Source organism: Adiantum capillus-veneris, chromosome 1 (genome assembly GCF_014529385.1).
Source record: "Adiantum capillus-veneris isolate H3 chromosome 1, ASM1452938v2, whole genome shotgun sequence".
Taxonomy (NCBI): Eukaryota; Viridiplantae; Streptophyta; class Polypodiopsida; order Polypodiales; family Pteridaceae; genus Adiantum; species Adiantum capillus-veneris.
In genome coordinates this window covers 5771513-5796880 of record NC_140931.1, presented here as the reverse complement: position 1 = coordinate 5796880, position 25368 = coordinate 5771513, and the positions used below count along the sequence as shown (strand labels likewise).

Here is a 25368-nt window from a genome sequence, read left to right as displayed (position 1 = left end):
TGAACTTAAGAATCCACAATAACCCACGACTTCAGAATGGTCATCACTCGAAGCGGAATGGATACTTCGCTAGGAGGTGATGAGCATGAGAGAGGCGAAGAAGAATTTCCCCCACCAGGAGGCTTTTCTGACCCTTCCTCGTCTACGTCAAGGATTGCACTAACTCCTATGGAGGCTTTGGAGCAATTGTTTCTGAAACAGAATTTAGAACACGAAGCAAGAGATGCAAAAAGAATGGCAGAAATGAAACGCAGACACGCAGAAGATAAAGCAGAAAGAGAAGCCGAAAGAAAGGCAAAACAAGAACGGCGCGACCGACACATGCAAGAGTTCTTGCGACTCTTGTCTCACGTGCCGGCACAAATGCAAGAGATTCAAGAGGAGGAGACTCTCAGTCTCTTCTTCTCCCATGCATGACACACAGGATTTGAATGACAATGATTTGCATGATGATAAGCATGATGTTTTGGATGATTATGAGAAGCATGATGATTATTTGATTGACAATGACTTGCATGATGATTTAGATGATAAGGATAAGCATGATGATTTGGATGCCAATGACAAGCATGATGATTTGCATGATCAAGATGTGATTTCTCACGAGCATGATGATTTGCATGATCAAGATGTCGTTTCTCACAAGCATGATGAGTTGCATGAAGATGATGTGATTGTTCAGAAGGATGATGTGTTAGTGGATGCTTTTTCTAGCAAAGCTAACCTCGTTGTAGATTCGATCAATCACGAAGAACCGATCTTTGCTTTTGAGTCAAGGTCCAAAGAACCCCCACAGGACGATTCGATCATTCAGGAAGAACCGATCTTGGCTCTTGAGCCTTGGTCCAAAGAACCCTCCCAGGAAGTATTATGTGTTCGCATGATTAGTACGCACGCATGGTTCGAGTGTTTCATTCGTGATCGTTTCTTGTATTTTAGTCAATGTCTTTATGTGATCCCTTTTCAAAGGCATGACCTATTGTATGTTGAGTACGTTTCTCTCATGAATGAGCACGGATGTATGCGGATTTTTCATGAAAAGCTGAAAAGTATGTATGTCAGGAAGTCACATTCCATGTCTCTTCCTTGGCATGACACAGTTGAAGAAAAAGCACATGAAAGTATGAGCACCAAGCATGGGCATTTCCATTGTGTTTTGCCACAGTTGATTGCTTTAGATCAAAAGAATGATAAGATTCGATCTCATTGTTTGCGTGTATGTGGTGAACGGTTTAGCACTCCGTCTCTATGTTCATCTCCATTGCATACACAGTCTTTAGCAAAGACAAGATTTTTTCCCTTCACTTTACATGGAATGGGTATGTTCATGGTTTTGTGTTGAAAATGGTTTCAAGAATTTTCAGCCATGGAGATTCTTGAAGACGAAAGAAGCAGGTCTCTAGACGAAGTTGAAGCATTAAAGGAGCCACAGAAGACTTTGTGTCGCTTTCGACGCGGCCCAAAGAAGCAAGGGGTGCAGACCTTTATGAAGTTCAAGTATCGCACGACCCACACATCAGAGTGGGCCGGCGAAGAGTCCCTTCCAGGATTCCGGATGCTATTGGCGATCTCCCTCGACGCTATACAGTCCGGTACCAGTACCTCACTTTGAAAAGGAGGGGATGTCACGTGACACATCCAACCCTATGTGTCCGTGGACAAGCTACAACATGATCAGGGTTCAATCAGTCCAGTTAGTCTAGATTTAGAAGTGATCTGACACTTTTGTGAGTCTATTCGTAGACCGTGCATGCCCAGTCACTGAGTATAGATGTATATCCTCTGGTTGCACACAGCATGATCATCAGAATTCCCATCAGAACCCATTAGAATCAGTTAGGGGAATTTTCTAGTGATTTTAGCCTATTTTCCCTATTTTTGGTATTTTTTCACTTATTATTTTTAAGTGACTTTCCAACAAAAGTAGGTAGGGCAATTTTGCTAAGTTAATATATAAGCAAACCCAAGTTAGCACTCAATGGCAGAAGAGGCAGCAGGAGCACATGCTCAACAGGCACCTTCTCAACAGAACCCCCCAAGTGACCTAGCGTTTTTGCTCCCAAGCAACAACCTAGCGTTTTTGGATCAGACCACCACAGATCAGCCAGCGTTTTGCATTTGCAGAGCCACGGCGACAACACCACAGCAGATCAGCCTAGCGTTTTTGCATCTGCAGAATCCCGGCGACAGAAACACCAGAATTCAGCCCTAGCGTTTTTGGTTGCAGACCAGCCCCGGCGTTTTGCACCATCATCGCGACGAAAACTCCATGGCCATCAGCGTTTTCAGTTTTCAGCAGTTAGACTTCGCAGATCAAGTCCCGAACCTCGCAGATCTCACCTTCCCGCAGCAGTTCCTCGCCGCACGGTCAGTTTCCGCAAGGTTTACAGTTTCAGCCCGGAAAACGCAGATTTCAGCATCTGCGTTTTCAGCGCGTGGTCGTCGCATCGTCATTATCGACATCGTCATCGACATAGAGTCAGAATTGAGCAGATAGAACATTCACAGATTTCAGCCCATAGCGTTTTTGGACAGCAATAGAAAGATTGCAGATTTCAGCCCTAAAGTCGTCGTCGTCATCACCGTCGTCGTCACCGGCATAGTCCCGATTGCATCAGTCCATTGCATCATCATTGTACCACTTTGTGCAATCATAAGTAGATTTCAGCCCTAAAGTCGTCGTCGTCATCACCATCGTCGTCACCGGCATAGTCCCGATTGCATCAGTCCATTGCATCATCATTGTACCACTTTGTGCAATCATAAGTAGACCACTCTCGCCGACGAGAGTGGGGCCATCGGAGGAGGGTTTTACAACGTCTCTTGTGTCGTATCTCTCTTCTCTCTCTGTCTCTCAATCTCATACACTTGCACGTACATTGTCCATTTACTTTGTTCGTGATCATAGCACTTTCCATAAGAACGAAAAGAAACCTTGAGCACAGTTTGGAGCACTCATCTTGAGCAAAGCGCAAACAATCATTCCGCTGGGTGTGATGGCTTAGTTTACTACGCCGGAATATCAAGAGTTCTGATCTGGACGAAAGGAGAAGCTAACTCCTTGATCAAAACAGTCGAAAGGAGAAGCTAACTCCTTGATCAAAAGAGCAGACAGGAGAAGCTAACTCCTTAATAAAAAGAGCACACTGATTGTCCCTCGGAATGTCACTCGGAAATTTTTTAGCTAACTTGAGTTGTTTTGCAGATATGCTGTAATCGCGGACGATTACTCTCTTTCAAGAAGGGGAGATGTAACAAACTGCTGACGTGTCAAAGCCTAAAGAATGGAGCCAACTTACAGATGCCGGCTGAGGGGCCTAAACCCTAAGAGAAACAAGTAACAGAAGAAGAAGTCCTACCAACTTATGGGGACCTGTCCGATGGGGCCCCAAGTGACATAAAGGATTAAAATAAAGCAAGACCCGCACACATGCAAAAACTGATGACGTGGCAGATTTCCGAAAATTGCGTTGGCATGATGACGTGGCAGGCTGTACAGATTTCCGCGTTTTGCGTTGGCTGATGACGTGGCAACTGTACGGATTTCCGTGATTTATACTAACAGCTTTTTGGCTTTGCTTTTGGACCAGATGCTTTTGAGTTTGAAGGCTTTTCACTGAAATTGCTTTTTAGGCCAAGGGCCTTTAAATATGAGGTTAGGGCTCATTCTTTGGCATGCTTCCTGGAGAAGGTGCAAAGTCTGGAGTACCGGCTTGTACTGTGTTGATGCAATATAAAGAAATACCGAAAGGCGCGCCAAGGTTTGGGGCCAATACTCTCTGGGGTGGAATTCAGCCACTCAGTGTAGCGTCTAGTCTCTCTCTCTCAGTGCAGTTGTTATTTAAGTGCTAAAAGTCTGTTCAGTTTGTTCTTTTCTATTGGCACGTGGTGTCCGTCTTGTGACAAGAACCTTCTTAGTACCCTCGATTACTTCCAATGGCACCTTCCCTGTGTTGTTGTAGGCAAACTCCACCAAGGGAAAATACTTTGCCCATTAAGTCTTCTAATCCGATATATAAGACTTCAACAAAACCAAAACCACTGAATTGGCTATCTAAAATTACTCATCTGTGTGCGGGTGGAACGAGGACGAGAACTGCAACCGCAAATTCCTTGGTCTTTTTGCCCTTGTCCTCGAGAAAGTCATATCGGTTGGCTATGTAAAAGTGCTTCTTCTTTGAATAGAACATGTGGCCATCGGAGTCCGAACTCTCAGAGGAGGATGAATCCTCGTCAAAACTGTCAGAAACATGTCGAGATTTGCGGTATGGTCCTGAACTTTGTGTTGATGTATGCTCATGTGTGTGTGCATGTGGTGTGTTGTGTTTTGGAGCATATGTTAGTACCTAGTTCTACACCCACTATTGGGCAGTTTAACAAACTTGGACACCCCAAGTCAAGATTCTATCGTGACACAGTAGAGATTCCCTTCAAAACAGTTCACAATTTACACTTGCTCCCCTCTTGTGCATACCCACTACACTAGATTCACCTTTATTGAAATCGGGGTTCTATCGGAGTAGACTATGCTAAACCGAACGCTTCAAGGTTTGGGGCTCTTCTTTTGAGCATCCCTTGTAAGTTTATAAGAGCCCCTGGGGCCTCACTCTATAGAGCATCTAGACGCAGAGTCTGTGATAGGTTTAGTGTTAAGGGGGACAAGTGTTGGTGGCGTTCATTGGATGATTAACGTAGGTTTAGTGTTAAGGCGGACGAGTGTTAGTGGCGTCTATTGGATGATTAGCGTAATCTAGTTAATCACAAACTAATCAAAGGAGTAGACTCAACGTGTATGCAATGGTAGCCAACAATGTATTAGATTCATCTTGAAAATGCTAAATACATGGAGTTTTTATAGCCCAAAGTTAGGCTGCTAAAAGATAGAGATCATTGACCTTCTTAAATGCAATCTTTCTGGACTTCATTTAATGGGGTCTTCATGGGTCATGGATGTGTGCGTGCATGTATGCCTCATATATTATGTGTCATAAGAAAAAGATGGTTCCCATGAGGAGGTTTACCCTAACAAGATCCCCCTTAAACCTAATCATGGTACTCTTTAGTGATTCATCTAGGATCTGCAATGGTCGACTGATACATCACAGAAAGTTCAACATGATACATCTCTCTATGGTTCACAATGTGGCCATTTAATCATGCCTAGGTTCTATTATAGAGTACATCATAATCATAAGGGGTAAAGATCATGTGTCATTGTCATGTATTCGTGATTCTTCTTCTTATTCATGCCTTCATGTCCTTCGTGCTCATGTCCTTTGAGTGCGGATAATGTTGTCTCCACGTTCAAGTGTGATTATTTTCAAGTTTATTTGATGCAATTTGTGCAAACCTGAGTGAATGCTTGATGCAAAAGTGGGGTCTTACCAAATAGAGAGACTCTCTGTCACGTGACACATCCAACTCTATGTGTCCGTGGACAAGCTACAGCATGATCAAGGTTCAGTCAATCCAGTCAGTCTAGATTTAGAAGTGACCTGGCACTTTTGTGAGTCTATTCGTAGACCGTGCATGCCCAGTCACTTAGTGTAGATGCATATCCTCTGGTTGCACACAGCATGATCATAAGCATTCCCATCAGAATCCATCAGAATCAGTCAAGGGAATTTTCCAGTGCATTTAGCCTATTTTCCCTATTTTTGACATTTTTCACTTATTATTTTTTAATGACTTTCCAACAAAAGTAGGTAGGGCAATTTTGCTAAGTTTGTATATAAGCAAACTAGAGCTAGCACTATTTGGCAGAAGAGGCAGCAGGAGCTCTACACTCAACAGGCACCTTCTCAGCAGAAACCCCCCAGGAGACCTAGTGTTTTTGGAGCAGAGCCATCACCTAGCGTTTTCATCCTAGATCAGCCAGCGATTTGCTTTTGCAGATTCCGGCGACAGCAAAACCTCAGAGCCGCCTAGCGTTTTGCATTTTGCAGAGCAACTGGCGACAGCAGCAGCAGAAATTCAGCCCTAGCGTTTTTGGTTTGCAGATCAGCCCCAGCATTTTGCAGCTTTACCGCGACGGAACAACAAGGAACATTAGCGTTTTCAGTTTTCAACAATTAGCACCCGCAGATAAAGTCCCGAACCTCGCAGATCTCACCTTCCTGCAGTAGTTCCTCGCCGCACGGTCAGTTTCCACAAGGTTTACAGTTTCAGCCCGAAAAACGCAGATTTCAGCATCTGCGTTTTCAGCGCATCATCGTCGCATCGTCGTCACCGTCATAGAGTCAGAATTCAGTAGATAGAAGATTAGCAGATTTCAGCCTATAGCGTTTTTGGACAGCAGTAGAAAGATTGCAGATTTCAGCCATTAGGTCGACTTCGTCATCACCGTCGCCATCGTCGACATAGCCTAGACTTGCATCAGTCTCATGCATACCGTTTATACCAGATTGTGCAATCATAAGTAGACCACTCTCGCCGACGAGAGTGGGGCCTTCGAAGGAGGGTTTTACGTCGTCTCTGGTGTCGTATCTCTCTTCTCTCTCTATGTCTCAATCTCATAACTTGCACGCACAGTGTCCATTCACTTTGTTTGTGATCATAGCATTCTCTCATTAAGAACGGAAGGCTCTACCTTCCATAAGAACAAAAGGAACCTTGAACACAATTCGGAGCACTCATCTTAAGCAAAGCGCAAACAATCATTCCGTTGCACCTAACATTGGTATCAGAGCTTTGGCAGTGTTCTGTATCACTCAAGGAAAGAACCGCAAGAATCACAAGAATTTTTTTGCTTGTTGCAGTCGCACGAATCCAAGTTCGCTTGGGTGTGTCGATTCCTAATCGTGTTTTTGAAGATTGACGGGAATCCCAAGAAAGAAGGGCTTGTCCAGCCTCCCCTTGTGTCTCTTTTCACTCATTGAGAGCGGATCGTGCACTTAGCGGCCGGTCAATCGACGTGAGGTGGGAAAAAGCAACCTTGGTGTGAGCGCAAGGCCGCCAAGGGGTGCGCCCGCGGAAAGGAGTAGAACTTGAGTGAAGAGAAGATCCTTCTCAAACACGGTTTGCAAGCGAAAGAAAACCTCAAGAACCTCAAGACCCCCAAGAACCCAAGTTCCTCGTGAACTTATGAACCCAAGACCACAAGAACCCACGACTTCAGAATGGTCATCACTCGAAGCGGAATGGATACTTCGCTTGAAGGTGATGAGCATGAAAGAGGCGAAGAAGAATTTTCCCCACCAGGAGGTTTTTCTGACCCTCCCCCTTTCCCATCTACGCCAAGGATTGCACTAACTCCTATGGAGGAGTTGAAGCAGTTGTTTCTGGAAAGGAAGTTAGAACGAGAAGCAAGAAATGCAAAAAGAAAAGCAGAAATGGATCGTAGAAATGCAAAAAGAATGGCAAAAATGGAACGCAGACAAGCAGAAAGAAGAGCCGAAAGAGAAGCAGAAATAGAAGCAGCAAGGAAGCAAGCCAAAGCGATACAAGAACAGAGCGACCGACAAAACAAAGAGTTTTGGCGACTCTATTCTCAAGTTCAGGCACAGAGGCAAGAGATTTGGGGAAAGGAGACTCTCTCAGTCTCTTCTTCTCCCAAACATGACACAAAGGATCTGCATGATTATGAGAAGCATGATGATTTGCATGATCAAGATGTGATTTCTCACGAGCATGATGATTTGCATGATCAAGATGTGATTTCTCACAAGCATGCTGAGTTGCATGAAGATGATGTGATTGTTCACAAGGATGGTGTTAGTGGATGCTTTTTCTAGCGAAGCTAACCTTGTTGTAGATTCGATCAATCACGAAGGACCAATCTTGGCTTTCGAGTCGAGGTCCAAAGAACCCCCACAAGACGGTTTGATCATTCAAGAATAACCGATCTTGGCTCTCGAGCCTTGGTCCAAGAAACCCTCACAGGAAGTATTATGTGTTCGCATTATTGATACGCACGCATTGTACAAGTGTTTCATTCGTGATCATTTCCTGTATTTTAGTCAGCGTCTTTATGTGATCCCTTTTTCTAGGCATGACATATTGTACGTTGAGCACGTTTCACTCATGAATGAGCACAAATGTATGCAGATTTTTCATGAAAAGCTGAAAAGTATGCATCCACGAAAGTCACATTCCATGTCTCTTCCTTTGCATGACACAATTGTAGAAAGAGCACATGAAAGAATGAGCACCAAGCATAGGCATTTCCATTGTGAATTGCCATAGTTGATTGCTTTAGATCAAAAGAGAAAGATTCGATCTCATTGTTTGCATATGTTTAATGAACGGTTTGTCACTCCGTTTCTATGTTCATCTACATTGCATACACAGTCTTTAGGGAAGACAAGATTTTTTCCATTGGACAAGCTACAGCATGATCAGGGTTCAGTCAGTCCAGTCATTCTAGATTTAGAAGTGACCTGGCAGTGAGTCTATTCGTAGACCGTGCATGCCCAGTCGCTTAGTGTAGACGCATATCCTCTGGTTGCACACAGCATGATCATAAGCATTCCCATCAGAATCCATCGGAATCAGTCAAGGGAATTTCCAGTGCATTTAGCCTATTTTCCCTATTTTTGACATTTTTCACTTATTATTTTTTAATGACTTTCCAACAAAAGTAGGTAGGGCAATTTTGCTAAGTTTGTATATAAGCAAACTAGAGCTAGCACTATTTGGCAAAAGAAGCAGCAGGAGCTCCACGCTCAACAGGCACCTTGTCAGCAGAATCCCCCCAGGAGACCGAGCGTTTTTGGAGCAGAGCCATCACCTAGCGTTTTCATCCTAGATCAGCCAACAATTTGCTTTTGCAGATTCCAGCGACAGCAGAACCTCAGAGCAGCCTAGCATTTTTCATTTTGCAGAGCAACTTGCGACAGCAGCAGAAATTCAGCCCTAGCGTTTTTGGTTTGTAGATCAGCCCCGGTGTTTTGCAGCTTTATCGCGACGGAACAGCAAGGAACATTAGCGTTTCAGTTTTCAGCAGTTAGCACCCGCAGATAAAGTCCCGAACCTCGCAGATCTCACCTTCCTACAGTAGTTCCTCGCCGCACGGTCAGTTTCCGCAAGGTTTATAGTTTCAGCCCGAAAAACGCAGATTTCAGCATCTGCGTTTTCAGCGCGTCGTCGTCGCATCGTCGTCGTCGACATCGTCACCGGCATAGAGTCAGAATTCAGCAGATAGAAGATTAGCAGATTTCAGCCCATAGCGTTTTTGGACAGCAGTAGAAAGATTGCAGATTTCAGCCATTAGGTCGACTTCGTCATCACCGTCGTCATCGTCGACATAGCCTAGACTTGCATCAGTCTCATGCATACCGTTTATACCAGATTGTGCAATCATAAGTAGACCACTCTCGCCGACGAGAGTGGGGCCTTCGGAGGAGGGTTTTACAACGTCTCTGGTGTCGTATCTCTCTTCTCTCTCTATCTCTCAATCTCATACACTTGCACGCACAGTGTCCATTCACTTTGTTTGTGATCATAGCATTCTCTCATTAAGAACGGAAGGCTCTACCTTCCATAAGAACAAAAGGAACCTTGAGCACAGTTCGGAGCACTCATCTTGAGCAAAGCGCAAACAATCATTCCGCTGCACCTAACACTCTCTCTATGGCAGTGTCTAAGCCTGTGAAATTATGATCATTGTGAAGCCAAGAGTTGTCATGCCTTGATTGAATGCCAATGTGAATGCGAATTCTACACAAGTGCAAAAATACGTTGTGCCTCATGCATGGGTTGGTGCTAAAGGGCCTCATGCACGGGTTGGTGCTAAAGGGCCTCTGATAATCGTGAAAGCGCGTCGTGCACACACAGTATTGTGCCTGGAAGGATTCTTGACAATATTTTCTCTATGAACTGCCCCTTGAAATTGATCATTCAGTGCGACCTTGGAAATCAAGGCCTTCAGCTCCATGGCTGCCTTGGCAAGGCTTTTGAAAATCGAGGTGTGTCAAAAGCTAAACTGTGGGAACCCGGGCTTTAGTGGGGTGATTTCAAATAAACAAAAGATATTGATTAATTTCAATAAACAAAAGTTTGCAGGTCGATGCTTTGATGACGAAGCCTGAGATCACTGCAGTTGGTGAATGATGCATTGGTGATGATGGTGGAGCTTCATGGTGAGGGTCTACAAAGCGAGGGAAAGGGTTGGCAATGATGGCGAGGGTCGTATTGAGCCACGGGGTGGCTTCAAGAAGGTGATGCACTCGGATGATGATGTGGCAAATTTGCACGATGAGCAACCTTGCAGGCAAGGGCGAGAGAAGATGAGCTGATACGAGTGTAGCAACCTTCAAGGGCAGCGAGCCAACTGGTTGGTGCCAAAATGGGATAGACCAAAGCAATCAATGTTGGGGCCAAATTGGGCTAATGTGAGGTGCCAACGGATTGCGCAGCGGGAAACTGAGAATGAGCTTACAAAGTGGATGGAGAAAATTGAGAAAGACAGTGAGATGGCCACACTTCTTTGATCTTAAGAGTAAATTGGCAGGTGCAGATAGTATGCAGCAAAAATTATTTTGGCTTAGAAGCAAGCTTGCCGAGTGAAAGGGAGGCTTGAAAACGTGAGGTCGAGAAGGCGAAGCTCTGTAGCGTGTTGAAAAGGAAAGCCTTCAACTTGCCTTAGCCCACTGTCAACTTCCCTTATCTGATTGACTTCATGTTTGGCCTTTTGCCAAAAAGTGGTTCGAAACCATAAAAACAAAGCGATGAATTGGTGCCCCTTGGGATATTTGTAGAGCTAGGGTAGTAGAAAATTATCACCTAATTTAACATGCACATACATAACAAGGATTATTCTGACCGCGTGATCAAAGAGAGGAAACCATAATTCGGTCTAGTTAATAAAAAATTGCATGGGATTAATAAGGCTAAGAAGTGATGTTAGCCACCTTTAGGCTTTGATACCACACCATAAATTTAGTTTTAAGGCGGACGAGTGTTAGTCGCGTTCATTCGATGATTAGCGTAATCTAGTTAATCACAAACTAATCAAAGGGTAGACTCAACGTGTATGCAATGGTAGACAACAATGTATTAGATTTGTCTTGAAAATGCTAAATACATGGTGCTTTTATACCCCAAAGCTAGGCTGTCAAAAGATAGAGATCATTGACCTTCTTAAATGCAATCTTTGTGGACTTCATTTAATGGGGTCTTCATGTGTCACGTGCACATCTAACCCTATGTGCATGTGGACAAGCTACTTCAGGTCCAGGGTTCAGGTCAGCTTAGGAAGTGTTCTGGCACCTTTGTGAGCATGTGCGCAAGCCTTGCATGTACAAGCATTTAGAGTAGTTGCATATCCTCTGGTTGCACACAGCATGATCATCAGCATGACAGTCAGTACCCATCATAAGCATTTTACAGTGCACAGAACCCATTTTCCCTATTTATTCATTTTTCACTTATTATTTAATAAGTGACTTTGTTGGGAAACTCGGTAGGGCAATTTTGCTAAGTCAATATATAAGAAAACCTAGCGCTAGCACTTTCTGGCAGAAGAGGCAACAGAAGTTCCAGCAACGTGTAGTGCACCTTCTCAGCAAGACTGGTAGGAGGCCTAGCGTTTCCCGCCAACAGCAGAGTAGTTAGCGAAAGTCTAAGAGTAGAGGTCCCTCGTGAGTTGAACTTTGAAATGATTAATGATAAAGAAATACCGAAAGGGGCGCCAGATTTTGGGGACTACCTCTGGGCACAGAACTCCGTCGGGCCTCTATCTATCTATCTATCTATCTATCTATCTAGTGACTTTGAAGTTTCTATTCGTGTGTTGCTATTGATTATTTCTCGCTTGGAGTGTCCAAGCCTATTACATTATGGCTGGGAAGTGAGCCTTATTTCCACTCTCTATGCTCATTTATGCATGAGTATGGCTTGTGTCATGTCATGTGTGCAAGATAAATTCGGTAAGGGACTAACATTGGTATCAATATGCTTGTTTATGCATGAGTATGGCTTGTGTCATGTCATGTGTTCAAGATGGATCTGGTAAGGGGCTCTCTCTCTCTCTCTCTCTCTCTCTCTCTCTCTCTCTCTCTCTCTCTCTCTCTCTCTCTCTCTCTCTCTCTCTCTCAACTCCTCGTCGGCTAGATCTTTAAGGTCTCTTGGGATAGTTTCCTACGACGTTAAAACTCTCTTCTTCTTCTTCTTCTTCTTCTTCTCTCTCCAAATCATAGTTACACATATGTTTGTGACTCTATGTTTTGTTTCAGTTGAATTAACTTGTTTGTATTCATTTATTGAATGATTTTGTGAGTTTCCACCTTGTATGCCATGTCATGTCTAAGTAAGCTCGACAACAAAATGAAACAAATTGTGCAAAGCAAAATCAAAACGATGATAATTCGAGGTTTGTTACCTTGTTCTTAATCTCCATGCTTGTGCAGATGAATTGCACACTAGACTACGGGGCAAGGCACCACGTCCATTTCTTGCAACTTTGGAGAGGCACAGCCCGCACGAACTTCGAAGGCCAGGTTCAAAGGGCATGGTGGTAGAGGGGAAAGGCTACTTGTGCCCTGCAGCCTTACGAGTTTGTGGTAGATGGTAATGAAATGATGAAAGAGTTTGTGGTAGATGGTAATGAAATGATGAAAGGGGGAAGTCAGCTGATACTACGTATGCGCATGCATAGCTCGTTGCTCTGTTTTGCTTGTGCAAAGGAGTTCTTGCCTTGCTGGCCGCACACAATGTAAAGGCTAGCCCTTTTGTATTCTTCTATGTAGCGACCCGGGGCGGGGCGGCGGGGGGGGGGGGGGGGGGCCGCGGGGTAGCGGAAAGGAAATTTGTGGGTCCGAAAGTTGCTTTGCTTTAGTTCGTAGCTCCTCAAAGGCAAGAATTAACCATTTAAAAATGCACACACATTAAGCGAACAGCTGCTCATTAGGTCAGTGCTCTTTTGAACTTAGCTTTTGATACTAGTATAGACAACTACAAACAACCAACCAAGCCTGACTTGTTTGTCACAATGAACTCCACCAAATGCAGCTCCAAAGACTGCGGCTTCAAAGGAGTGAGATTATGCACAAAGGAATGCACCCCACAGGATTCTCCATGATGAAAACATCAAACAGCAATGGCTGCTGCAAAAATGCAGCAAACCAAAATAAGTTACCAAAACGACATCTCTCATGGAAGTCTCCCGCGACGTGTCCTATGGTAGCCATAAAAAATGGACAAATTAGGCTAGAATGCATATGCACAATCGAACTGGCAATACAACCATGAGATACCGCCTAAGTACCGACCGGCATCACCATCTAGTGATGACCAAATCTCCAATAGTCACTGGCTGAAGTTCAAGAATCAGAGACGTTTCTATCTCTTTTTGCTTGAATTTAGGCATCATTAAAATTACCTGCTGAGCAATGCCAATAGAGTGATATAGGCAAAGCGATACAGTTGGTTTCTTCACAGCCAAAAACACCATCACAGCTCCTATTGACCACATGCCACACTCAAGAGTAGTCACATTAGATAGAGAAATGACATTAGGGTGAGCAAGACATGCGTGTCCATCGAACCTACACAACCATCAGCAGATTAAAGCCATTGTCACCAACCCCCAGAGGCACCGCCCTACATTCCACGACCTCTAGATTTGAGTAGTAGAGAATATCATTTCCCATTCCACTTTTCATTTTGGTCGTACTCTATGATGAGAAGCCTACCACAGTCGTACTATGTTATGGATCCCAAATGACAATTTGATCATTTGCAGACGTCAATATATCTTTCTTTGTCTATCCAAGACTTGACGGTATGATGACTTTGAGGCGATGCACCCATCTATGGGCTAATTTCCATGCTAGTGGCAGAAACTTCATTTGTCAAAAAACAGTAAAGTGTCCGATACAAATTTCAGAAAGCCCATTGATTTGATGAATTTCCTAACACGTGAACATAGCGAGGCAGCTGCCACAACAAGAGGCTTACTTTCCCTATCAAGCTCGATCACTGCCATTTTGACTCCAAGATTGGACAGGAGTTGTTTCACCTCCATGCAGTAGGGACAATACGTCTTGCTGCCATACACAAAAAGCTCAAGCTCTCTCTCTCTCTCTCTCTCTCTCTCTCTCTCTCTCTCTCTCTCGCGCGCGCGCGCGCAGGCGCACCTGAAGACGACCACGGGATTGGACGCAACGAGACCCTTGGCCTTGGAGAGAGCCATTTCGGGAGAATGGGATTCCTTGCTCACCAAGCCTCCCATGGTACGCTATGGGATAAACAGAATGACCGTCACTTCTCAAAAAGTGTCCCTTAACTTTTTATAGTTCCGTTTAGAATTTTGAAAAGTCTACATCAGGGAAAGAAATAAAATGTTATTTATGAAAAATTTTAAAGATATAGATTTATTGAAAACATGCTTTAAATTTGATTTCCTATTTGAACAGAGCTATAAAAGAAAATGTCCTCATTTATGTGTATATCTTTCACTAAAGCAAAACAAACGAAAAATCAGAAAGTGAATGTAATCTTGGGAAATAGCTTTTCCCTCTTTTTGATACTTTGAAGCTTCACCTTAGGGAACACGAGCTCGCGCAACCCGCCTACGGTGCGTTTCGCTCGCTCTTACCACCAAATACATGGCAATGGATGAAAGTATCTATCAATGGCTAATATAGAATGGTTGGAATTATCTCTCGATGGCTAGCTAGCAAGCCCGCGGTTTGAAGCCTCAAATTCGTGGAGGCTATGTAAGAAGTTGTCTCTTATGATCAGAGAAGCCCAAGTTGGGCTCGTTGGGATGGCGACCTTCCAAGTGCGAGACACTTGGCCAAGCGCGTCCTCATATAGGTTAATGGGTTAGGCCAAATACTTACAGATCGGGTATGTCACAAGTGGAGGGAGAAGTCAGCATGATGATGCTATTGGAGTGGTTCAAAGCAAGTGGAAGCTCGATGTAGATTGATGGAAGCCTTTGCAGAGAAACTGCTCTATATGATCGCTTCATGTCTTCTGAGCGTGCAACAATCATATTGAATGTGTTGAAGCGGGGAGGGGGTTTCTATATGTTGTTCAAAATGTGCAGACGTAATGGTTATGACACTTCTCCCCTAAGAGGTGGGTGCTCACGGCCAGCAATGTAGCTCTTCAATCTATGAATTATGACCCAATCTCAGTCACCAAGAGGTCTTCTTTTTCTATTGTAGTCACCTCTTATGACTTGCTTAAAGTCGGCTCCATCACATGCATGAACAGAGGTACAACTGAAGGTTTCTTCTAACTCCTAAGCTTGGAGATTGGATTGGGACCCTGACATGCTCTATTTCTTTCAAATTCATTGCCTAATTTTATAAGCCCACATTTCTCTACTACATTGCTACGCTCCGCTCTATTTCCCAACATAAGTGACCCATTGCGAATAGTTGTATTCTCTCTCTCTCTCTCTCTCTCTCTCTCTCTCTCTCTCTCTCTCTCTCCAACCACCTGCTATCTTTATTGGACTGCAATCTAATTCTTCAACTTATTCCACATAGCTACTCTAGCACCCTTTTGCTTTCACCTAGAGAGGAGTCTCTTTACATTAGGAAAGCTTCTTCAAGGTACTAAGCCCACGAAATAGATCAAAGGGATCTCTAAGAGATTTGAGCACGAAAACAAAGAGATAAATAGCAAGTGAGATGGGATAGCAAGAAACGAATACTAATGCTAACCATTTGCACGACCAAGTGAGTGGGACTCATACTCCGCGTGACAGGACGCAATCCACATCAAATTGATTCGACGGGTCTCGCTCAACGGCACAGAATGAGAATACTAAATTCTAGCAATGTGGACTATTTTTAAAAACTTGGAAAAATTACCAAAATACCCCTATAATTTGTGGAAATTCCCAAATACCACTCAATTTTCTAAAATTCTATAAATACGCTTGTGTCTGTTTTGGATGGATCGCTCTAGATTTTTCAAAGTTTGTTCCTGTTGACAATAGAGATCCATTTTTAATTGCTCAACACATAATTTCTCATGAATTAGTTGAGAAAAAAGGGCAATTATATTTAAAAATAATGAAGCAATTCATCTCTAAAGCCTACATGACCGGCTGATCAAATTCTAGTTATAGCATCTTAGAATGATAGACAATCAATCTTCTTATGAAGAGCTCCAAAAAAAATTATCTTTGGAGATGTTTAATCATACAACCGGGGGTATTTTGGGAAATTTGGAGAAAATATGGGGACGTATTTTGGGAATTTTGGACAAGTCATGGGAGTATTGTGGGATTTTTTAACATTTGAGGGGTATTTTGGGAATTTCCACCAATTACAGGGGTATTTTGGTAATTTTCCTTTTTTAAAATTATTACACGATCAAGTTTTTTATTGTGCTCGCTGATGTGGCAGTGACCTTGGCCGCCAGGGTGTGGGCAAGAGTTAGAGGCAGAAGCGTGAGTGTATAGATGGTTCAGCAACAAGCGGGTGGCAAGGCAAGGCTGCTCGCGGATGGCGAGCCAGAAGGGAAGAACGGGCTATCACGGGGGTGCTACACGATAGATATGCAGGGGGATATTGAGCAGTGGGTAGCAAGACAGGCGACCTTGCTTGTGACTGCAGTCACAGGCAAGTACGTGGTGCTCAGATGGCGTAGGTGATCAATGGCAAAGGCGGTGCAGCTCCTCTGCCGATTTCGCAAATTGTGTGTGTGTGTGTGTGAGAGAGAGAGAGTGTTCCGCGTAGTTTAGGCTAAGCACTGAGCAGGCTGTCGAGCTGGGGCGCGGAAGCTATTGTAGCAGCTCCTCTGTATATTGTAGTGTGTGTGTGTGTGTGTGTGTGAGAGAGAGAGAGAGAGAGAGAGTTCCGCGTAGTGTAGGCTAAGCACTGAGCAGGCTGTCGAGCTGGGGCGCGGAGGCTATTGTAGCAGCTCCTCTGCCGATTTTGCCTATAGTGTGTGTGTGTGTGTGAGAGAGAGAGAGAGAGAGAGAGAGTTTCGCCTAGTGGGCTGTCAACATTCTGCCCGTTATCAAATTGATATCGACGCTTCACCTCCATGCCCATCACTCGTGATACACGCAGATGGTCGTTATCTCTTTTGGCCCGTTTAACATCCGGCTATCTATCACCTCGTAGGCTCGTCGGGTCCCTCTCGCCCTTCTCCGTATTTGCCTTCATGGAAACCAACCCCGACACTCTATCGACGTCCTCAAGTTGCACCAGCTTTGCTTCATTTTCCTGTGACCACGTAGCTGCCCTGAATCTTCTTTTCCATCTATACTATATAGGAAAAATTACCAAAATACCCCTCTAATTTGAGGAAATTCCCAAAATACCCTTCTATCTATTTTGGTTGGAATGTTCAAGATTTTCTAATCTTCATTCGTTTTTGACAATTGAGATCCGTTTTTGAGTGCTCAGCATGTAATTTGTCACCAGTTACCATCGCCAAAAAAGACAATTATGTCTAAAAATAATGAAGCAATTCATCTCCAAAGCCTACGTAACCAACTCAAATAGTAGTTTTAGCATCTTGTACGATAGACAATCACTCTTCTTGTGAAGACCTACAGAAAAATTTATTTTTCGAGAAATTTAGTCTCACAACCAGGGGTATTTTGGGAATTTTGGAAAATTTGAAGGACATTTTGGGAATTTAGGACAAAATATCAGGGGCATTTTGGGAATTTTTGAAATTTGAGGGGTATATATTTTGGGAATTTCCTCAAATTAGAGGGGTATTTTGGTAATTTCCCCTAATATATATTAAGGAGACTGGTTTTTCAGTGCCACGTGTCGCAATTTCCTTTATCCGGCTACAGTGAGGACAATGCGCACGTAGGGGGGGAGAGAGAAAGAGAGAGAGGCGGCCGAAGGCCGCCGGCCACACTAGTAATAGAGTTATATATATATATAGATAGGTATAGATAGGTCTCTCCCCATCAATATGAGCCTCTTCATCTTCTTTTCTTGCTCCATGCTAGTGTCAATCTCCAAAGGACACAACTACAAAATTCACAAATTCAAAATTTTAATCTCATCTTGCACTATTAATGTGCCAAGAATTAGCAACATCTAATGTAAAACCAAACAATGTTTTGCGCATGATATTCTTTGTAAAATTGATTTGGCCGAAGCTGCTGCTATGCAAGCTTAAATTTGGCGTCAGTTGCCAATCTCCTTTCTTTATGTATAGAAAGAGAGAGAGAGAGAGAGAGAGAGAGAGATGTGAATTGAGGTGATGGTGATGGCCGTACGAATGGCAATGATGAGCAAATATTATATGATCAGGAAGGTTGCTTGAGCAAGGAAGCAGAAAAGAAATAGCACTGACTGGAGCATGCCCATTAGTTTGTGAAGCACATATAGAGCTCATGAAAACTCACATGAAATTTGCATGTGGACGACTACCACTTTGAGCCAAACTCCTCTAGTGGCAGCTGATTGCACAAAAAAAGCAGACTCTAAGTTATAATTGTTGGTGTAGGTTCCATAGGCTACAACCTTAAGAGTCGTGTGTTGAACTGATACCTTGAAGCAAGAACCAAAACGTGTAGGTTTTCTCATCATTTTGATCCAAGGAGAAAATTGAATACTCATCTTGCGCTTTTCAATTCCTAAGAGCAGCCTATATGCTTCCAGCCCAGCCAATGTGCTTCAAGTGTAAGAGCATGTTGCAAAGTACCACAAATGGACCTCAATTGCAATGCACTCAACACACACACACACACACACACACACATACACACACACACACACAGAGAGTCACAGAGAGAGAGAGAGAGAGAGAGAGAGAGAGAGAGCAACCCGCATGGGTGTACTCTAGTTGCACCAAGCTTGCAATCTCAACAAAGCTCTCAAATCCTTCCTTCGTCCCCTTCAAATACAGTTGCCGACCTCTCTTGCTCCCATGCATGCATGCTCCTGGAGGTGGCCAACTCACCACCGTGGATTGACCTCGTGCTCACAAATATCCCGTACTGACCTCGCTCTTGTATCTCGGTGCTTTCATGCTTCGAGCCATGTGGAGAACTTGGGTGAGTAGATAGAACCGGAGAAGAGGATGCATGGTCGTACCCTAGCAGCATGCCCATATTGGTACCGATGTAATGCTAGTGTGCATTATGCACACACTCTAATGGCGAAATTAAGAGTAAAAGAGAATCTAGATGGAAGCACACACATCTACCTCTCTCTCTCTGGTCGTGTGCGGCTGTGATTGTTTTTTGCCTAGCTAGCTTCACCAGCTCCAAGGCTCGATAGTCATAATAGCTCCGAATGCCTTAGGAGTTGAAAACACTGAACAGAGTGTGCTCAGTGGCCGGTCACTTAGGGGATTGCAAGGTGTCTCCCTTCCCCTACCGGAATCCCTTTCTCCTTGTGACGACTAACATCCACGCTTAGGGCTTATACCTCTTGCAACCACGTGGAGTGCCTGAATATGGCCTCCCATAATAGAGTTATATAGATATATAGATTAGCCTCCTGCTTCATTTTGCAATTAGACGATGGATAAGACTAAAGTTCAATACGTACTAATTATATGGTGTGAGGTCCCCACCCCGTCGTCTCAAACGACGGATCTGATGGTAAACCTGGTGGCCACTAGATCTACATCGGAAGCAAACAAAGTGGTTTATGGTTCATCTAGCGGATGATCTCTCATCACAAAGTGAATCGAGTTCGAGCCTACTAGCATTGAGATCTAGTTCCACCCCGTCGGGGAAGCGTGATTAACTTATCTAGCGATCCTAAAACCCACCCTCCAAGAGGAGAGAAGTCCCGAGTGCCTTTTTCCCCATGTTTCAGAGGCACGTACACTTGAGGCTTCGCCGCTCTTGGGGCAATGAGTAATACTAGCGTTAACTTATAACACTATGGGGACGGAGAGTTCCCGACCAATCGGGACCACCCTTCTCATAGGCATTGGCAACCCGAGCCAAGCCCCCACTTTCCACCTGATACTCACACTTCCTTTGTTACCTAATTACTACCACAATGGTTGTTCAACATATAAGTTCTTTGTTTATTTTTCCGATTCACAAGTTCTTTAATACAACCCTTCAACCAGTATTGCAAAGCGGCACCAAGACAGTAATTCTAGTAAAAATTCACTCAAAAACTCATTCATTTAAAGTTCCAATGTTCTGGGGGTACAACATCCCTCCCCCAGCGAGAGTTTACTCCTCCCGTTGTCGCCTAGTTGCCCATACAACTAGGTTGTCCACCGCTTAACCAGCAGTCGTGGACTTCCACCACTTAATCAGCAGTCGTAGATATCCACCACTTAACCAACGGTCGTGGATTCAAGAGCCCTTAACCAAGAACTCTAGCTCCTGCGAATAACTTCGCGAGTTGCCCCCTGTGATCAAGAGGGGGTTCGGACTAGCTGATCAACATTGGAATTGAAAATGAACTAGCTGAGCTAAATTTTTCCTAGCAAACATTCTTTCCTAGCTCAAACAATATATCCAACAATCATTCTTTCCTACTTGAAAATTAATATACATTTCAATTCAAATGACGTGATCTCTGTTGGATTTCTCCTACATGTTTAGGGATATGTTCTTTCCTAACTTATCGGATACAATGTTAACTTAAACAAAACTTGAATTAAAAATGTACCCACCTCCACAATTTTCTCGTCATTGCTCCGTGAGTTGGCCGGTACTTGGTCAACCATGTAAGCCTTTCCCTTCCCATTCATGTTGCTTATCCCATCTCGTGGTCATGGGAACCATCGAAACGAGTTCTCTTTACCGGGGCCATTTTATACTCACAACTTAAATTGACAACTTGGAAAAAATAGAGCTAATACTCGAGAGCAACATACGACCAAAATGACAGATTAATTTCAATAAGCAATTCCCCTTTTACAAGAGGTTTGATTACTTCAAGACATAGAGATTTCTGATAGCACCTTACTTGTTCTATGGGAATTTTCCCTAAGGTTAATTATTTAGCCTAGATAGTTAAGAATTACAGGTTTCTTCTCAATCTATTTACTAGAGATGAATTCGGCATGCTTAATTACTTCCTAATGCAATCAGAGGTTTGCAGATTTACCGTATGCATAGGTGAGAGGGTTTCTCCCTTCCTAGTGATTAATGATGGGTTAATTTCACTAATTACATCCTAACCTATGAGCTAATTGATTCTAATTTAGTTGTTTAAACATTGTGTGGCAATAGAAAGCAGTTGACCATCTCTACCTCAATGCCGACTTGTTCTCAATTACAATGGTGACTAGCGGTTGATTCCTTAATCATGCATTAATCTATGATTAAGAGTGACTAATTAATTGCTTGCATGATTACTAATTAGAGTAAGATTTTAGCAATAGATCATGGATACGGAGAATTAGAGAGTATCTAATGATAAATCAATGAAAAGCTTAGTTTCTGCGTACATGATTGTTGTCAAAGAATCCCTAAAAGGTGCTAAATACATCTGATGGGAGTACTCACCTCATGCAAGGCAACTCAGTTACATGCTTACCAAGTGTCCAGTTAACTTAGTCTAACTAACTCTCACACTCTCTCTCAAGCATGGCAAGTCTCCCACAGCTCCCTAGAGGTGTGAGGGCGCCCCCTAGTTGCTAAAGCAAGCTCCTAGTGGCCTGGGACCTGTTCCCACACAGCCCCCAAGCCCCGGTGCTCCCCACACAGCCTTAGGAAATTTTGACTTTAGGCTAAAACGGGTGATACGAATCGGACTTTTGTGTCGTAAATTGCTATACTAAGCTCTAACTAAGGTGTACCTGTCCGAGTACCTGCCATATTTAGTAGCCCTCGGTGTCTGAAAATGCATTTTTTTCAAATTCGGGGTATGGGTGCAGTTTTTCGAGACGGTTAAAACTAGACGGGTCGGGTGACCAAAAACTTACTATTTTTGAAATTTTCCACAAAAATTATTTTAATTCACTTTTGGAAGATTTATGACATTCTAAACATCATGGCATCGACAGATTTTGGAAAACTGCTAAAAATAGTAACTTTTTCCATTATGATTGTTTCATGGTACAATGATGTTCTTTTAGCTCGAGGTCGGAGACCTTACATATGGTGTGTGCATGAATGAACCAAACTTAGCGTACCTCCCATACCAAGAACTGTCACACTAAGTGGTGGGACACCACCTGTCCAACTACACACCCCTTTAGAGAGACAAAGATGTCAATTTTGGGACAGAAGAAACTTGACACAAGGTGATCAACTCCAACGCCTCATCCAACGGGAGTGATCATACAACTACTTGAAGACTGGGGCTCCAGACTCATAATGTTCTGTAGTAGATGTTGAATACTCCATTGGCAAAAGGCACCTCTGTAGAGAGCCGACCACATCAATACCATTTGCAGACAAGAAAACTTTAATTAGTTCCAACACATTGCCAATTGATGAGAACATTCCTTCCAATTGTTAATTCCCCACTTCAGTCCACCATGTACAGAAAAAGGACAGCAATTGAAGGCTGATGAGCATGTACAATGAAAATAAGCTTGACAGCATAGTAACATGTAGACTTTACGAGGTCAGTACGATTGACAGATGACAGCCCTAACCAACAAGTCCTTCATGAGAATCCTTGAGTGACCCCAACGAGCAGTAGAAGAAAAGAATCTTGAATATCCTGAGCATGCCGCAATATGTGGACCCTAGCTAAAGCTTGTTGCGCTATTCAATATCTTTGCACTTCGTCAAACAAGAACTCGGGGTCAGACCTGACGCGTCGTCCTTGTGTCGCATGCAGTGTGACAACGACTTCAGTTTTAAGATAGTGGGCACTAGCATGATGTGTGTACTCAAGGATCCATGGCAATAAAATCTAAGGGATGTGTGATCATTAATCAGAGGAGTCACTGCTAGTGAATGACCGGCATGGAAGTACAATCATAGTAAGATTGTTGATCGCAATTGACTAGCTAAGAAAAGAAGCTAAGCCTAGCATGTGTTAAGTGCAAAGGCCATCGCAACATCGGCGTCTAGGGAGGAAGCAGAAAAAGAGATCAAGAAAAGAGTAAGAGAGTGCCCATCAACTCCACCAATGTGGTGTAGGGGGGGTAGAGGGGCGAAACACAGGTAGGTTGAGCCGTTAAGGAATGGGAAAGCGAGGGAAGAGAGAATATTTTGATGTAATCTATTTTCTTTGTAGAGTTACCAGTAGGGGGTACCGAGAAGTATGTAGTACACATTTTGGAAAATACCAATTAGCCAGAATATTTTGATGATGCATGATAGGAGATAAGAGCTATGCAAGGACAATTGCATCCTATCAAGAGCAAAAAGGCTACACGAGGCTGAGACACTCGTCAACGATAGCACCATCATCAGGCCAAGATGGCCATGTGTGACAACGATGGTGACGGCAAAGGGAAGGGGAGGGGCACATGGAGGCATTTTTTTAATGTAAACAAACGCACAATGCCATCACGAGAGTGGTTGGATTATAGATGATTGAACCATGCCTGATCCAACATGAATTTGACCCTGATCCTCAAAATATATTGAGTAGCGATAAGCTATATATGAGATAGTGAGAGATGAGAATAGGAATCTCATGAGATTCCAATGATTAAATCTGAAGTATGTATGTAATTGTATGTATTGTGGTGTGTGGTCATGGAGGAGGTGTCCGAGAAGCTAGTACGGGAGGACACATGGTAGTTCTTGGTATTATGTAAGGCTTCAAGGTAATATCAGTAGCGGCCAATCCATGAAGGAGGTACGGTAAGTTTGGTCCATTCTTGCCCCTGCCTTGTGCAAACGAAGACAAAATGTGACCACCTCTGCTTTGTTCCCTTCTCATCATGTCCTTGTGTCGCGCTCATCAAGACACAGGTGCCCTACGAGGCTGCATCACTAACCCTGAGGGGTTTAGGCCTAGCCTTGTGCAGACGGAGAGAGAGAGAGAGAGAGAGAGAGAGAGAGAGAGAGAGAGAGAGAGAGAGAGAGAGAGAGAGAGAGAGAGAGAGAGATAGAGAGAGAGAGAGAAGGAGAGAAGTCGTCTGCTTTGCCCTTGTGGCCTCGCCTCATGCACACACAAAACACACACACACACACACGCACGCACGCGCACACACACAGGGGGGGGGAGGGAGGTCGCCCTGTTTGCCAGGCTGAGAAGGAGAGAAAGAGAGAGAGATCGAAAGGGAAAGCGCATCCCCTGGTCTTCCAGTTTCCTTTTCCTCTTAAGTTTTAATTAACCTTTCCCTTCCACCTTCCACTAATGAGCCATTTTTTTATTTTTACAGCTGGTACCCCCTACTAGTTCAATTTGGGAAAAAATTAACCTCATGGTATGTATTGCCTAATGGGGGGTTTCAATTTATTTTTCTTTTACCTGAAGATCATGAAGTTAGTATATAAGGTAATAAATTTTAAAAATATTGCGTACATGGCATTTTAAAGAATCCCTTGCTATTATCTGCTTTTGAGCACTAAACAGGCGAAAGGCAGGGGGCAAAGGCCACAAGCCCGGTAAAGACAACTAGTATGTAACCCGCGCGTTGTTGCGATCAACAAAAGCATGGTTATTGGATCTCTCTCTCTCTCTCTCTCACACACACACACACACTCAAAGTCATATATAGGTAGGTGTGTGTGTATCTACATGTCCGCGTGTGAGGAGAATGAGATTGTCTTCCTTGGAATCACTCTAGGAAGATAACAATCCATATCTCTCTCTCTCTCTCTCTCTCTCTCTCTCTCTCACACACACACACACACACACACACACACACACACACACACACACACACCAACATCCATATTGGATTGTTCCTCTGATGTTTAAAATTATATTCTTTCTCTCTCTCTCTCTCTCTCTCTCTCTCTCTCACACACACACACACACACACACACACACACACACACTCACTCACTTACCCACACACACACATGCCTTGGGATAGATGTAAAACATCTATAGATTCTTCGAATATGTGAAGCTAAAGTAGTTGGAGGCAAGTCGGAGGCAAGCGCTCCTAGAAGACAAAACAACGTTGCTAACCACAAAAGAAGCCCAAGTGCATCCAACGTTAAGATTCTCTACATCCTCCCCCAACAAAGAATTGGTATCTCACTCTTATGAAATCACAACATTGGTTCTCCCCGCTCAATAAAGGCCAAAGTCAAGGTGGGAAACAACCGTGAAGAACATTTGGTGCCCTCAATGGCCGCATAGGATGAAGGTCTTGTTATGGAAGGTGCTATGGGGATCCATGCCAACTGGAGTGAAGGTCCTTGCTAGGGGAATTGGTCCAGATAGATTCTCGCAATGTAGAACAGCTTGTGAAGATCTTTTCCACTTGTTCAGGGAGTGTCCGACAATCTATGGACTTCTAGGCAAGATTTGAAAATGGGTCCAAAAAACCTGCAAAATAGGATTCTTCAAGAACGATATCTTCTTGGGAGGGAAGATATTCAAGAGTCATACACCGATCATTGCTACATAAATCGTGAGGTGTTGCTAC

The 25368-nt window shown here is 43.6% G+C and overlaps 1 protein-coding gene across 1 annotated transcript in view; it reads right to left on the bottom strand.

The window, feature by feature from the left end:
- Window positions 1–14224, bottom strand: part of LOC147464246 (glutaredoxin-like) — a 52659-nt gene extending 38435 nt beyond the window's left edge. Inside the window, exons 1-2 of the mRNA XM_086513758.1 lie at window positions 14076–14224; window positions 13897–13985 (exon numbers count right to left, since the gene is read on the bottom strand). Of these exons, the coding sequence (XP_086369884.1) occupies window positions 13897–13985; window positions 14076–14170 (184 nt within the window). The 5' untranslated portion in view covers window positions 14171–14224. The remainder of the gene's footprint in view (window positions 1–13896; window positions 13986–14075) is intronic.
- Between the last annotated feature and the right edge of the window lie 11144 nt (window positions 14225–25368).